The 14,296-nt window shown below is 49.5% G+C and overlaps 1 protein-coding gene across 29 annotated transcripts in view; it reads right to left on the reverse strand.

The window, feature by feature from the left end:
- SLC23A2 (solute carrier family 23 member 2) overlaps positions 1-14,296 on the reverse strand; it is a 59,337-nt gene that overhangs the window by 21,717 nt on the left and 23,324 nt on the right. For all 29 annotated transcript variants that reach the window (XR_011676963.1, XR_011676950.1, XR_011676943.1 and 26 more), the window contains exons 3-8: positions 13,917-14,015; positions 10,832-10,948; positions 9,842-9,999; positions 4,332-4,420; positions 3,011-3,081; positions 1,698-1,879 (exon numbers count right to left, since the gene is read on the reverse strand). Coding sequence is in view for 1 of the 29 variants with exons in the window: in XM_071417589.1 (XP_071273690.1) it covers positions 1,698-1,879; positions 3,011-3,081; positions 4,332-4,420; positions 9,842-9,999; positions 10,832-10,948; positions 13,917-14,015 (716 nt within the window). In the remaining 28 variants the exon portion in view is untranslated. The remainder of the gene's footprint in view (positions 1-1,697; positions 1,880-3,010; positions 3,082-4,331; positions 4,421-9,841; positions 10,000-10,831; positions 10,949-13,916; positions 14,016-14,296) is intronic.

Raw genomic sequence — 14,296 nt, forward strand, 5'->3', positions numbered from 1 at the left:
TCCCTAAAATGGGGTTTCAATGGAGCTGTTTCAGCTCTGTGCTCCCTAAAATGGGGTTTCAATGGAGCTGTTTCAGCCTCTGTGCTCCCCAAAATGGGGTTTTCACATGGAGCTGTTTCAGCCTCTTTCCTCCCTAAAACAGGGTTTCACATGAAACTGTGCTTCAGCCTCTTTTGTCCCCAAAATGGGGTTTTAATTGAGCTGCTTCAGCCTCTTCTCTCCCTAAAATGGGGTTTCAATTGAATTGTTTCAGCCTCTTCTCTCCCTAAAATGGGGTTCCAATTGAGCTGTTTCAGCCTCTTCTCTCCCTAAAATGGGGTTCCCAGCCTCGTTTGCTGCTTCCCCACATGGGGAGCTTTTGTCCTCTCTTCATTTCACTTCCCTCACTTATTCCTTTTCATTCCTTCCTCTCCCTGGCCCCTACAGCTGATGGCACACCCACCCCAAGCCCTGAAATTCCCTCTAGAAGCTTTTTTGTCCCCAGCAGGGATCTCAGCTCATGGCTCAGCTCTGGAGGTGTTCATGGCAATGCTTGTGCCCTCTGCCACCACACACATGGATCTCTCCAGGGCACAGGAAAGCAGAGGGACCAGCACCACCAGTGGGGTTTAGCTGCAGCAGAGGAATCAGGTAATCAGCCCAGAAATACAAATTGTTCACTGCATTTCATCTCTCTGGTGTTCTGTTAAATCATCTCCAGCTCCTGCTTTATAAAGTTCTGCTCTCCACACCTCATTTTTGGCCACTGTCCCCTCTTCTCTCTTCAAGCTCACGTTACCATGGAATGGTTTGGGTTGGAAGGAACCTTAGAGCCCATCCAGGTCCATGAAGGAGCCATGGGCAGGGACACCTTTCACCATCCCAGGGTGCTCCAAGCCCTGTCCAGCCTGGCCTTGGGCACTTCCAGGGGCAGCCACAGCTGCTCTGGTGCCTCCCCACCCTCCCAGGGAAGGATTCCTTTGCAGGGAGAAGCTCCAGGCAACTGCCCTGAGCTGCTCTGTCCTGATTCTCACATTTTCAGCTGACCTCATCCAGACTCTGGGTGTTTCTCCTCATGGTGTTTGTTTCTCATGGTGTTTGTTTCTCATGGTGTTTGGTTCTCATAGTGTTTCTCCTCATGGTGTGTGGTTCTCATGGTGGGTGTTTCCCATGGTGCTTGTTTTCATGGTGTTTGGCTCTCGTGGTGTTTCTCATGTGTGTTTCTCCTCATGGTGTTTCTCCTCATCGTGTTTTCTCCTCATGGTGTTTGTTTTTCATGGTGTTTGGTTCTCGTGGTGTTTCTCATGGTGTTTCTCATGGTGTTTCTCCTCACTGTGTTTCTCCTCATGGTGTTTGGTTCTCATGTATGTTTCTCATGGTGTTTCTCCTCATGGTGTTTCTCATGGTGTTTGGTTCTCGTGGTGTTTCTCCTCATGGTGTTTGGTTCTCATGGTGTTTCTCATGTGTGTTTCTCATGTGTGTTTCTCATGGTGTTTCTCCTCATGGTGTTTCTCATGGTGTTTCTCCTCATGTGTGTTTCTCATGTGTGTTTCTCATGGTGTTTCTCCTCATGGTGTTTGGTTCTCGTGGTGTTTCTCATGGTGTTTCTCCTCCCAGTGTTTCTCCACACCAGCAGCACCGACAGAGCCCAGCTGCCCCCAGCTCTCCCCAGCAGCCCAAACCCCGCGTGCCCAGCAGGAAACCCTCGGGGTACTCACAGCATGGCGATGCCCCAGTGCTTGCCAGCTCTCTCCCCAGCAGCCTGGAAGCCCGAGAGGCCGATGAGGGCCACGGTGGGGGTGATGGTCAGGGGCCCGATGTAGCGCAGCAGGGCCCCGGGCAGCCCCAGCAGCCCGATCACCACCTCGATCAGCGAGGACATGATGATGGCACCTTGGATCTGAACACACAACAGGGCAGAGAGGCAGCTCAGTGCCATCTGACAGCCAAAGCCAAACCCTCTGTTTTTCTGCTCTGGATTACAAACTGCAGTTAAAAGAATTCAGTGACACAGAAGAACTCAGCAAATTTATTTTTTTTTTTTCGTCATAAAACAGCTCATTATGTTTAAGTGACTTATCGCTTTAAGCATAACACTTATGGTTTTCTCCACAAAACTATTACACAACAGACCAGTGGGCCAGTCTGGAAGCTGTGTGGAAAGCACATCACACTGTCAGACAGGAGACCTGGGGTCCAGGCTAACCTTTAAGCTCTCAGATCGAACGGCAAGGGTTGGTGCGCCACGAGGTGATGCTCCTAGCTCCTAGGGGCAGAGTGTGTGCTGCATTGGTCACAAGTGCTCCTTAGAAGCTGGATTAGAGCAGCGTTGTGGTCTCAGGAGACTGTCAGCCCTCTTGGCTGCAGGGCTCTTGGCAGGATGTAGCTATGGTTTGAACATGGGGAAGAGAGAGGGGTTGTTTTTAATTAAGAAAAAGTTGGCAGCCCAAAGCAACGGGATGGGAGATCAATTCCATGACACACGCCTTCATTTGGACTACTCTACCTGCCACCCTGGCGTGGCACAGCCCTCAGCCTGCCCTGCAGGGACCACGACTTCACACTGCACTGCTGCGAGTGGAGAAGGAGCTGCAGGTATCTCACAAGTCTTTGGGGAGAATCGACCTCTTATCACAAGAGTCTCCAACTTAAAACACTTGGGAAGGAACCAGATTTCCTAAGTGCACATTCACCTCCAGGGCCAGCCCCAGTGCACAGGCACAGCAGGCAAGGGGCCTGGCAGCAGCTGAACTGCTGCACAAATCGAGGTTACAAGAAGAGTTTTCATCTCTCTCGAGCATTTCACTGCACGGCTTTTGGGGTGTGGTATCTAACTCCTGGTATTTGCTGTCCAGCAATGAACAGGTGGAAAAGATGAAGACTTCCATGAAATGAGCAAAGGGATATATTCACATGGAGATCGCAGTGAAACAAGAAATCACCAACTCAAAGACAAGAAGACACAGATGATAAAGTGAGGAACTTAACTGGAGCTGGAGAGAGTGACAGCAAAAGGCAAGTCCCACATTACCTCTCGTATCCGGGGGTACCAGATGTGCTCCGTGTGCAGCAGCTCTGCCGTTCCATTTGCAACTGTTACATCTTCCAAAAGGGACAAAAAACAGGGGTTTCTTTTACTGCCCAGCCACTCTGCCACCACTGCACCCAAAACAAATCCCTCCCCAGGCTGTGGCTGATAAAGGAGCCCCAATTCACACAGAGAGCGAGTTCTGCTCAAATGAAGGCCAAGAGCCAACCCCTCATTTCTCCCTCTGCTCCACAGCTCTCAGCAAGCAGGGTTCCAACAGGAAAATGCCCGGATTTCCAGACAGGGAAATTTCCACTCCAGGAAGAGCCAGGAGTTCTCTCCCCACTCCAGGGGGGAATTACTCAGCTGCACCCCAGGAATCACCGAGCCCAGTGCTTGCTGCTCCCCAGTGGAGCCACTCACGGAAGGAGCTGAGCCCTGGGGGACAGCCCCACCTGGCAGCTCTGGGAGGGGAAAGGGCTCAGGAGAAGATGAGCAAAGCTCTTTGTGACATCTGCAGTCCTGGGAAAATGGCTTTGCCACCCAGGGATATCAGGGAGTTTCTTTCAACAGGCTGGGCGTTAATCACATTTTGATTAATGTGAGTTACCAGAGATGTATAAACACCCAAATAATAGAAATTAAATTCTTGAGAGTCCAAAGGAGCCCTGGGAAGAGCTCCAGTCAGGGGTGAGCAGCCTGATTATTCCTTGTGCTGCTGCTTCCCACTGCCCACAGCCCTGGGACTGAATAACCACCCCCAGTGAACACAGAGTCATTTCCAGTCCAAGCTGAAGCAAAAGCTCCCATCCCAACCAGAACCTGTTCCCTCTGAAGCCCAAACCTTCCAGGATGACGACAGCAGCAGAGAACAGAGTGAAAAAGAACATCCCAGTCTTGTCAAAACCTGTCAGGTATGACCTCAGCAGGGGAAAACCCTGCTCTGGAGGTGATGCTGTACATTGCTCAAAGTGCCTCTCACTCACCACTTCAAAGGGCTCACTTGGACTCGCTGCTTCCAAACATTTGGAACATTCCGGGAAGGAACATTTGCAGAATGCAAATGGAACACAAGGATTACTCTATGCCACAGTTACAGCTCCTTTGTCAATGTTTTTGTACTTTAAAAATTCCCAGAAACAGAACTCCACAAGGACATTTTCGGGAATCTTCTGTGGCAGATATTTTAACACTGTAAAAAGAGAGGCTTTGCATATTCCCTGCTCTTCAGCCCCAGTTTTCACATCAGAGGCTCTGGCAGCTGCACTGCACCTGAGCTGGGCCATTTGTCACTTAAAGCTGAGCAAGGATAAACAACAATTACCTGTGGTATTGCACTTCCACTTCTCCAGAGAGAGAATTGCTCTGGCAGGTGCTAAGAACGCAAAAGCACTGGCTTGGAACAGGGGTAACCTGGTGGGGAGGGAGAGGAGAGATGGTGACATTCTGTGGGCTGGCACTCAAACCACCCTTCCTGAGTTATAAAACTGGGAATAAGAGAACTTCTCACCAGAAACAACCCAGTCACAGAAATACAAAGACTTCACAAGGCAAAGAGCTGACAGCACCTGCCTGCAGTTACCAACCAGGAGACTCCAGGGGCCAGGCACTGGTGGCAGGGGGTGACAGCAGCACAGGGACACAGGGGGACCTGAGCTGGGGGAGCAGAGTGCTGAAGGTGCAGTTATTACCATCCTAGCACAGGAGCAGCACTCAGGAGGTGCAGTTTTTACCCTCCCATCTCTCAGGAGGTGCAGTTTTTACCCTCCCAGCTCTCAGGAGGTGCAGTTTTTACCCTCCCAGCTCTCAGGAGGTGCAGTTTTTACCCTCCCATCTCTCAGGAGGTGCAGTTTTCACCCTCCCATCTCTCTGGAGTTGCACCTTTACCCTCCCAGCTCTCTGGAGTTGCACCTTTACCCTCCCAGCTCTCTGCAGGCTCCATCCCTCCCCTCTGCATGACTCTGAGCACACTCATTTTGGAGTGCATGTGTCAATAACTGCTGGGCTGATGATGGGAGCAGATTAGATGTTCCCAGTGCTTGCCACCAATAAATACAAACACCACAAGAATTTCAAGATGACATTCTTAGCATTGATGTTTATACTTCCCAAAAGATTTGGGAGATGTGAAGAGGATCTACCTGCACCAAGTGTGAATTTACTGACCTCACTGTACCTTGTGTAACAAATATCCCAGCATTACTAAACTGCAGATGCACTCTGAACTATTTACAAATGCTGACATTAATGCATTGCCAGGAAAGCCCTTGAACAGGAAATCCCAAGCTGTGACACAGGGAATGAGGGCAGGAAAAAGAACTGCTCAGGCTCAGGTAAAGATCAGAAAATGCTCACAGGAGGAGAAATGTGGGGGGAAATGGTGAACAGTGAGCACAGGAAAGATCAAACTCGTTATTAATGGGAGTTGGGAAGTTCACAGGAGCAGTTTGGGCCATGGGCAACTCCAAAGCCACCAAATGCTCTAAACTACATTAGAAACTCCAACTTCATGCACTCCATGAGGCACCCAAGCACAGCTGGCTGGCCAGAACTCAGCCTGGGAGCTGCCCCATGCAGGAATCCCAGCTCCAGGAAGTCAGGGCTGGTGGCTCAGGATGATTCAGCCCATCCTGCCAGGCTCAGTAAGCAGAGCTGGTGCCCATGCAGGGCTGCAATACCTGGAACAAGCTGCTACTGCTCCATGCCACCTACACAGCCCCCTCAGAGGCTTGGTAAACACACACTGCAAACACATTCTCCAGGGCTGAGGTCAGAGCTGCCAGCTCGGGCTGTTGTGCATCCCATGAAACGCCAGCACAGGGAGGGAAAATCTCATCTCAGCACCTGGTCCTGCTCCACTTCCATGTGACACAGGTAACTCCCAAAAGGCTCACAATGCTGGGGATTTTCATTTTTTTTACATTTTTAAAGGAATTGTTGAAAATCAGTCAACCAAGATCTGTCTCCTTCCCAGGTGACAGCTGCAGGCTGGGGCTGACTTACAGATTTTAAGGCAGCCACTCACTGCCAGCCAGCTGAAGCACCAAAGCTCCTGAGAGGGGTTTCGTTTCAATTCCATGCCTAAACCATCCAGCTGCTCCATTCTGGCACGGATTGAAGTGAAAACAGGAGTTTTTCTGCAGGCAAAGGCATCTGGAAATGTCTCATTATGTTCCCATGTTGAGCCAGTGCAGGGCACAGCGGCAGAGCTGCCACCCTGGCATGGATTAAAGCTGTGCTTGATGGTCTCAGTGCCACTAATTACCCACTAATGAGCCCCTGCCAGTCTGGGGCTCACTGCACAACCCAGGGAATAGCTGGAATTCCTAGAACTGGTCTGGGTACCCAACCTACCCCGACTCCGCCTCGTAATCGAGCCAAATCCATCTTTAAGAACCCTTAAACCATGGAATTTGACCTTTTGAAACCTTTATTTGCTGAAATACTTTGCAGTTGACAGACTTGCCAATGAATACTTGCAAATCTCATTGAGAGGCCTGAGCTGCTGTATCCCATTCCCAGCCTTACATAAACCCCCCATCACATGTGCCACAGTTATAAAACATCCCAGCGTGGAAATTTCCTCCCTAAACACAGGTTATTTTAAGACCCAAACACAATTTGGCCTTCAGGGATATGAAAATGTAAGTACAGTGCAAGTTGGGAGCCACTGAAAAGGGAAAAATCCCAGCATGGTGGAGGGCAGGGCTGGGATTACACAGAAAGAACAGAGAGTTTCAAAATTCTGTACTTTTGGGCCCCTTCTATCTGAATGAGCCCCAAATCCCTCTCTAGTAAGTGATAAAAGGCCAAGATTATTAAGGGGGGAAAAAATCCCCAAATATGACAAACTTCCAGACAAGGTACCTGAGGATTTATGGTCACAGCACAAAGAGCCAGCCAGGCTGGAAATAAGATCATTGACTTGGGGAGTCTTTACTTAAAGAAAATACACTGGGGAGATAAAGTTTGCTTTTCCAACAACTCCCACTCTGTTGTTTTGCCATCAGAGGGAACTCTTCAAGCCAGAGGAGTGAGCCCAAGTCCAGTAGGACAAACAAAAATACAGGGAAGGTTTTCTCCCCAAAGGAAAACGTGCAGCAAAGGTAACTCAACCAAAGGGTGCACTGGAAAACCTGGAACAGCTGGAAATGCTTTAGATGGAAAGCTGATCCACCACAGGTTTGCCTTCCTGAGACACCTTTCCCACCTAAAGATTCTGGCTCTTAAATAAATCCTTCAAAATGTGAGGGGTGTTGGGAATTTTCTGGTGGCAGGCAGGATTTCAGCTCACATTGCTCTGAGTGAACTGAGTGACTCCAGAATCACCTCAGAGACCACCTGAGGGTTAAATGGGCACTTTGCTTCTGCTTTGGCTTTATTCAAGATGCAGAAATAACTCTGCAGGCTTTAGGTATTCCCCAAGTTTAGCTCAGCAGGTTAAACAGCTGTGCAGTGGAACACGGGTTTGAAAATATTTATATTTATAATGTATATTAGTATTTATAGGTATATTTATATTTATAATGTATATTAGTATTTATATTTATAGGTATATTTATATTTATAATGTATATTGGTATTTATATTTATAGGTATATTTATATTTATAATGTATATTAGTATTTATATTTATAGGTATATTTATATTTATAATGTATATTGGTATTTATATTTATAGGTATATTTATATTTATAATGTATATTAGTATTTATAGATATATTTGTATTTATAATGTATATTAGTATTTATATTTATATTTATCCTTGCCAACAGCAGATTTATACAAGGATTTGCCTCCTGGGCTCTTCCACCCTCCTAAGGAGAGGTGAGAGCATCCCTGCACACTTTTGTGTGTTCCCAACTCCAGGAATGATCACTGCCCATAACTCAGAGCAGCAAACAACAAATAAACCCAAATTATTTCATGGGACTGGTAGCTAAGAGAGAGGGACAAGTTTCCCTCACCATTTTCCCTGCCTTTTTCACTTGCCAAGCCTTTCACAGCATTTGCTGCAGGATTGATCCCAGCTACCTAAACACCATGAAATATTTCATTCAAGAAATGAATAAAACTAGCACAGTTAGCCCCTCTTTACCAAGGTGTGTGAATTGCTCCTCTCCCAGAAACACTTCTGCCTTCTCCCTTCTGCTGGGTTTCCTCTCCCTGCTGGATTTTCTCACCCCTGGGATGCCTTGTGTTACTTCAAATCCACCTTTTTATTTGGGAACAGCTTTCTAAAAGCTCACCCTAACTGCTGCCCTTAGTTTTGTGTCTCCCCTGTGCAAATCCCACACACTCCTGGATCCTGGGAACCCCCAACCTTCCATTGATCCCACCTGCAGCCCAAGGTGCAGAAATGAATAAAACCACCCCAGTCAGCTCCTTTTTCCCAAGGTGTGTGAATGAGTTTTTGCTCTCCTGCCTTCTCTGTTCTGGGAAACCCCAAATTTCTGTTCCCAGGCTCACACCTGCAGCAGGAATTAATAAAACCACCCCAGTCAGCTCCTCTTTCCCAAGGCAGCCCCTCTTTTTTCCCAAGGTGTGTGAATGAATTTTTGCTCTCCTGCCTCCTGTGCCCCAGGGAGCCCCAGCTGCCCATGCAGGCTCACCTGCAGCAGGAATTAATAAAACCACCCCAGTCAGCTCCTTTTTCCTAAGGTGTGTGAATGAATTTTTGCTCTCCTGCCTTCTCTGTTCTGGAAAACCCCAAATTTCTGTTCCCAGGCTCACCTGCAGCCTGAGGTGGTCTGCAGCAGGAATTCATCAAACCACCCCAGTCAGGCAGCCCCTCTTTTATCCCAAGGTGTGTGACTGAGTTTTTTTCTCTCCTGCCTCCTGTGCCCCAGCTGCCCATGCAGTCTCACCTGCAGCCCGAGGTGGTCTGCAGCAGGAATTAATAAAACCAGCCCAGTCAGGCAGTCCCTCTTTCCCAAGGCAGCCCCTCTTTTATCCCAAGGTGTGTGACTGAGTTTTTGCTCTCCTGCCTTCCCTCTTCTGGGAAACCCCAGAGTTCTGTTCCCAGGCTCACCTGCAGCCGAAGGTGGTCTGCAGCAGGAATTCATCAAACCACCACAATCAGGCAGCCCCTCTTTTATCCCAAGCTGTGTCACTGAATGTTCACTCTCCTGCCCCTGTGCCCCAGGATTCCATTCCCAGGCTCACCTGCAGCCTGAGGTGGTCTGCAGCAGGAATTAATCAAACCACCACAACCAGGCAGCCCCTCTTTTATCCCAAGGTGTGTGACTGAGTTTTTGCTCTCCTGCCTTCCCTCTTCTGGGAAACCCCAGAGTTCTGTTCCCAGGCTCACCTACAGCCGAAGGTGGTCTGCAGCAGGAATTAATCAAACCAGCCCAGTCAGGCAGCCCCTCTTTTATCCCAAGGTGTGTCACTGAGTGCCCTCCTGCCCCTGTGCCCCAGGATTCCATTCCCAGGCTCACCTGCAGCCGAAGGTGGTCTGCAGCAGGAATTAATAAAACCACCCCAGGCAGCCCCTCTTTTATCCCAAGCTGTGTCACTGAGTGCCCTCCTGCCCCCTGTGCCCCAGAATCCCATTCCCAGGCTCACCTGCAGCCGAAGGTGGTCTGCAGCAGAAATTAATCAAACCACCACAATCAGGCAGCCCCTCTTTTATCCCAAGCTGTGTCACTGAATGTTCACTCTCCTGCCCCTGTGCCCCAGGTTTCCATTCCCAGGCTCACCTGCAGCCGAAGGTGGTCTGCAGCAGGAATTCATCAAACCAGCCCAGTCAGGCAGCCCCTCTTTTATCCCAAGCTGTGTCACTGAGTGCCCTCCTGCCCCCTGTGCCCCAGAATCCCGTTCCCAGGCTCACCTGCAGCCGAAGGTGGTCTGCAGCAGGGTGGTGATGCCCACACAGAAGAAGATGGTCCCGATGAGCTGGCTGGTGGCCCACTGGTCGAAGCCCACGCACATGGCGTCGGCCAGCAGGAAGGGCACGGCGATGGTGCCGCTGAAACACGTCAGGTAGTGCTGGGGGCACAGGGTTAGTGCTGCAAACCATCCTTCCAGCCCACCCTCAGCGTGACACACACACACTCCAAGCAATTTAGGGATTTTGGAGGAGATGAGGTTTTTGTTGGACCCAAGTTTTTTCACCAAACTCCACACACAAGTAAAAATAGAATTCCTACAGAACTGCCTGTCCTTGAGGAAAGGGCAGCAATAAAAAGGATGCTTTGGAATGTGTTTGTTTGGAGATCTCAAGGTCCTTCACAGAGATTACCAGATTCTCAGCATTCCTGTGGGCCAGATGTTATTACCACTGCAGAGGGAAGGAGATGGGACTGGAGCAGTGGCTGAGCTGGAGGAAGCACCTGCTTGTGCTCCAAGGGCAAGCCAGGTGCAGGGTGATGCTCTCAGAACTGAAACAACTGCAGCAGCAGCTTTAATATTCAATATTTCATGTCTAAACTCTTCTCTCTCTCCATCTCTAACTCCAGAGGTGCCCAATGTCCCTTGTGAGGGCCTCCACTGAGCCTCTGCTCACTCATTTACCAACAGCAGCTTTTAACTCCATAAATATCTGAGTGACTCTCACAAATGCATGAGCTGAAAACTGGAATTCTCAGAGCAATGATCTGAGTGTGATCAGCTTCAGAAAAAACTTCCTAACACCTCCTTCAAAATCATTCTCAGAGCAATGATCTGAGTGTGATCAGCCTCAGAAGAAACCTCCCAACACCTTCCTCAAACAGGTGAGAGTGGGGAAGGATAAAACACACACCACAATGAACTGCACAGCAAATCTTCAGTGAACTTTGAAAGGCACAGAAGGAAAAGCTGTCTCTGTGTGGGGATGTACCTGCAAGCCCAGGAAGATGCAGAGGTACCAGGGAGGAACATCTTCAATGGTGTAAATCATGTCAGTCCTCTGGGCATCCAAACTGCCACTGCTGTCCAGGGTCTCTGCCAGGGAGCTCTGCAGGAACAAGGGGCACCTGCAGGTTAGTGCTGCACGGAATAAAGGGAATTTCAGCTCCCAGGCTGCTTCAGCAACTCTGATTTGTGACAATTTGAAAGCCTTTCCCATCCAGCTCCTGAATTTGTAGCCAACATGTTCTCTTCTGAACACTCCCTGCTTATTTATTTATAATTGCTGATTTCTGACAGAACTGATCTGGCAGCCAAAAGGTGCCCAAAAATGGATTCATCATGACAAGGCTGTTAAAAAACCCCACCAAACCCCAAAACCACAAAAACAAACAGAAAAAGAAAATAGGGAAGAATTGGAACTAAGAAGAAGAGCTCTGTCCTTGCACCAGAGACCAAAATCGCTGGCAAAAATAAATCCTCATTATGATAATTGCTTCCCTGCTTTGCTCTTACCCAATTCCATCTGGGTTAACCACTTTTAGCCAAAGAATTTATAATTTCCCTTCTTCCCCTTCATTTATGCAGTCAGGAAAAATGCTGATTATTTATTACACCCAAATTAATCCCCAAGCAATTTCCATCAGCCAAGCAGAATTCCTCCAGGAATTTCAATTCCCCCAGGAATTCACTGCCAGTGCCAATGGAGAAGTGAGCACAGACATTCACACATCAACACCCCAGCAAGACAAGGGCCAGCTCTGCCATTTCTTTGTCACAAATGAGTGGAATCTGGTTTGGAAACTCCTGAGAACAAACCCACAAAGCCCCAGCACAACAAGAGAAGCAGGAGGAAGTATCAGATGTTGTAATTTCAGACCAAGCAGCTAAAAAATTACCTTACACAACAGCTGCTGTGGCCTAATCCAGCCCAGGACGCTCTGAGCCCACGTGGAGCTGCCTCACACGGAGCCTGGGAGCTCTGCCAGACTCGTGACTGCCCCAAATGGTCTCCACTTCTCCAAAAATCCCCACCACAGCCACGGCCAGGCCTGAGCCCATCTGCACTCGGTGCCACCTGCAAGGCCAGCACCAAACTGAGCCTGGCACTGCCCTCCCACCTCAGCCCCCTCCCTGCTGGCAGAATTCACAGTGAGGGGGTGAAAGAAAGCGGGCACCGTGCTGAGGGTGCTGCAGCAGAAATGCAAAAGACAGAAACTCATTTGAGAGAACTCCTGAGAGCACTCTGAGCACTGCTCTCCCCTCCTGCAGCACCAGGGACAGCTTTGCATGGACTGAAAAGGAACAAACTCTCTCCTGACCCAATTCTCTAAAAAAACCACGTGAAAAAAAGAAATAGGAATTTGTGCCATGGGATGGCTGAGGGTGGAAAAGCCCTCTCAGACCCTCAGCTCTGACCAGCAGCACCACCATGGGCATCCCCAAACCTCATCTCCCACTGCCACAGCCACACATTTGTTAACACCTCTGGGGATGGGGACTCCATCACTGCCCCTTCCAAGCCCTGCCCACCCTTCCCACAGGAAAATTCCTCCTGGTGTCCAGCCTGGCCCTCCCCTGGCTGGGCTGCAAGGACCTCAAGGCCCAGTGCCACCCCTGCCTTGGGACACATTCCTTTCATGGGCTGAACAATTCCCACACATTTAGGAACTGTACCTTTCATCTTCTGTCCTATGGGATAATTTGGGATTTATTATTAAACAATATCCTACAAATTTGAAATAGCAAAGGAAGCCAGAACTGTATTGTTGCCATGAGGGAAGGAGCAGGGTGATGGTTTAGCTGACTGAGGGGTTTGTTTTGGATTAGGTTGTGGGTTGAGGGCTTTTTTTGTGATTTCTGGAGAAAACAACAATTCCACTGTCCCAGGGTGCTCCAAGCCCCATCCAGGCTGGGCTTGGGCACCTCCAGGGGCAGCCAGAGCTGCTCTGGGCACCTGTGCCAGGGCTGCCCACCCTGTTCCTGCACTGGGAGCCACAGCAAAGCTTGAACTCAAGGAGAAATGCTTCCTCTACAGCTCAAGGTCTCGTTTAGGTGAGTTATTCTCCATCAGCCCCAGTTCTGATGCCATGGGTCAGCTGGGAAGGAGGGAAGCACAGCTTGGGAAAAGCAGGAACACTGTGGTGTCTGGAGATGGCTTATCTCATTGCACAATTCACCCCAACACCTCTGGCTGAAGGATTTTATCAGATTGTGCCTCTCCACTCCAGCCCCAGCACGCTCCAGAATCAGCCATCAAAGACTCTGAGAGGTAACAAAAAGCTGCCCATGGAATGTGAGTGTGGGGATGGCAGTGAGACACCTGGGCAGGCTGAGCTGGGAGGGCTCCAGGCCCAGGCTCCCCTGGAACCCAGCCCTGACAGGGGAAGGTTTAAATCTGAAATTCAGGAGTGCAAACTTGAACTGCATCCCCTGGTGTCATCCTTGTCCCAGCAGAAACCACAGCCTTGAAGGAAGGAGCATCATGGTGTCCCTGCTTGGAACCAGCAGTTTTGTTTCTGTTTCAATCAGGATCTTTTAAAAACTTGGGTCAGGCTGAGGCTTTTCAGAGACAAAAAAGCCCCCAAAGAAACCATGGCCTTGAAGGAAGGAGCATCATGGTGCCCCTGCTTGGAACCAGTTGTGTTCCAGGTTCAATCAAGACCTTTTAAAAACTTGGCTCAGGTTGAGGCTTTTCAGAGACAAAAAAGCCAGTCTGACTGAACATTTCAGAAGCTCAGATTTACCATAATCCTCATCCTTATTTTAAACCAAAGCTCAGATTCACACCATCTCAGCTTGCAGGATCATCACTGAACAGACCTAGGGAATGAGAGAATGGAGAAAAGAGCTGGAGAAATCCCAAGCAAGGGCATGAACTGCTCCCACCATTTCCTGAGTCATGGCCCAAGTGCTGCACCCACAGTGTGTGACCAGGAGTCACGAGGGCAGGAGTGCCTGGGGAGATGTGAATGTGCAAGTCAGCAGCCCTGGGACAGGAACCCTCCCAGCCAGGGGAGGCAGCCGGGGGCACAGCACCAGAACTGAGCTCCCAGGCAGCAGGGGAGCCCCAGTACCTTCTCTGCTATGCCATTCTCTGTGGTGTAGATGGCCATCAGCTCCGTGTCCTCCGTGTCCTGGTCACCGCTGGACGTGGCGCCACCGTTTATCACAACCTTAAAAAGCAACAAAACCAGAAAGAGGTGAAGTTTTTCTGATCAACGTTTCCTGTGCCATCACACCTCAGATGTCAGTTTTCTCTGTGGGTACTTCATCTGGCTCTGACCTTTGGTCAGGAGCCATGGGGAGGATGGCAAGGCATCACTTCTGTAGCAGCAGGGACAGAGAGCACACAGAGCTGCCTGTGTTACACACCAACATTCAGAGTTCTGTCAGTGACTGCTCATGGAAATGAAGGGTTTGTACACCTGGAGCATTACTGCAGCATTATTTGGAC

This window comes from Agelaius tricolor, unplaced genomic scaffold (genome assembly GCF_023055355.1).
Source record: "Agelaius tricolor isolate 1412-34295 unplaced genomic scaffold, bAgeTri1.0.p SCAF_70, whole genome shotgun sequence".
NCBI lineage: Eukaryota > Metazoa > Chordata > Aves > Passeriformes > Icteridae > Agelaius > Agelaius tricolor.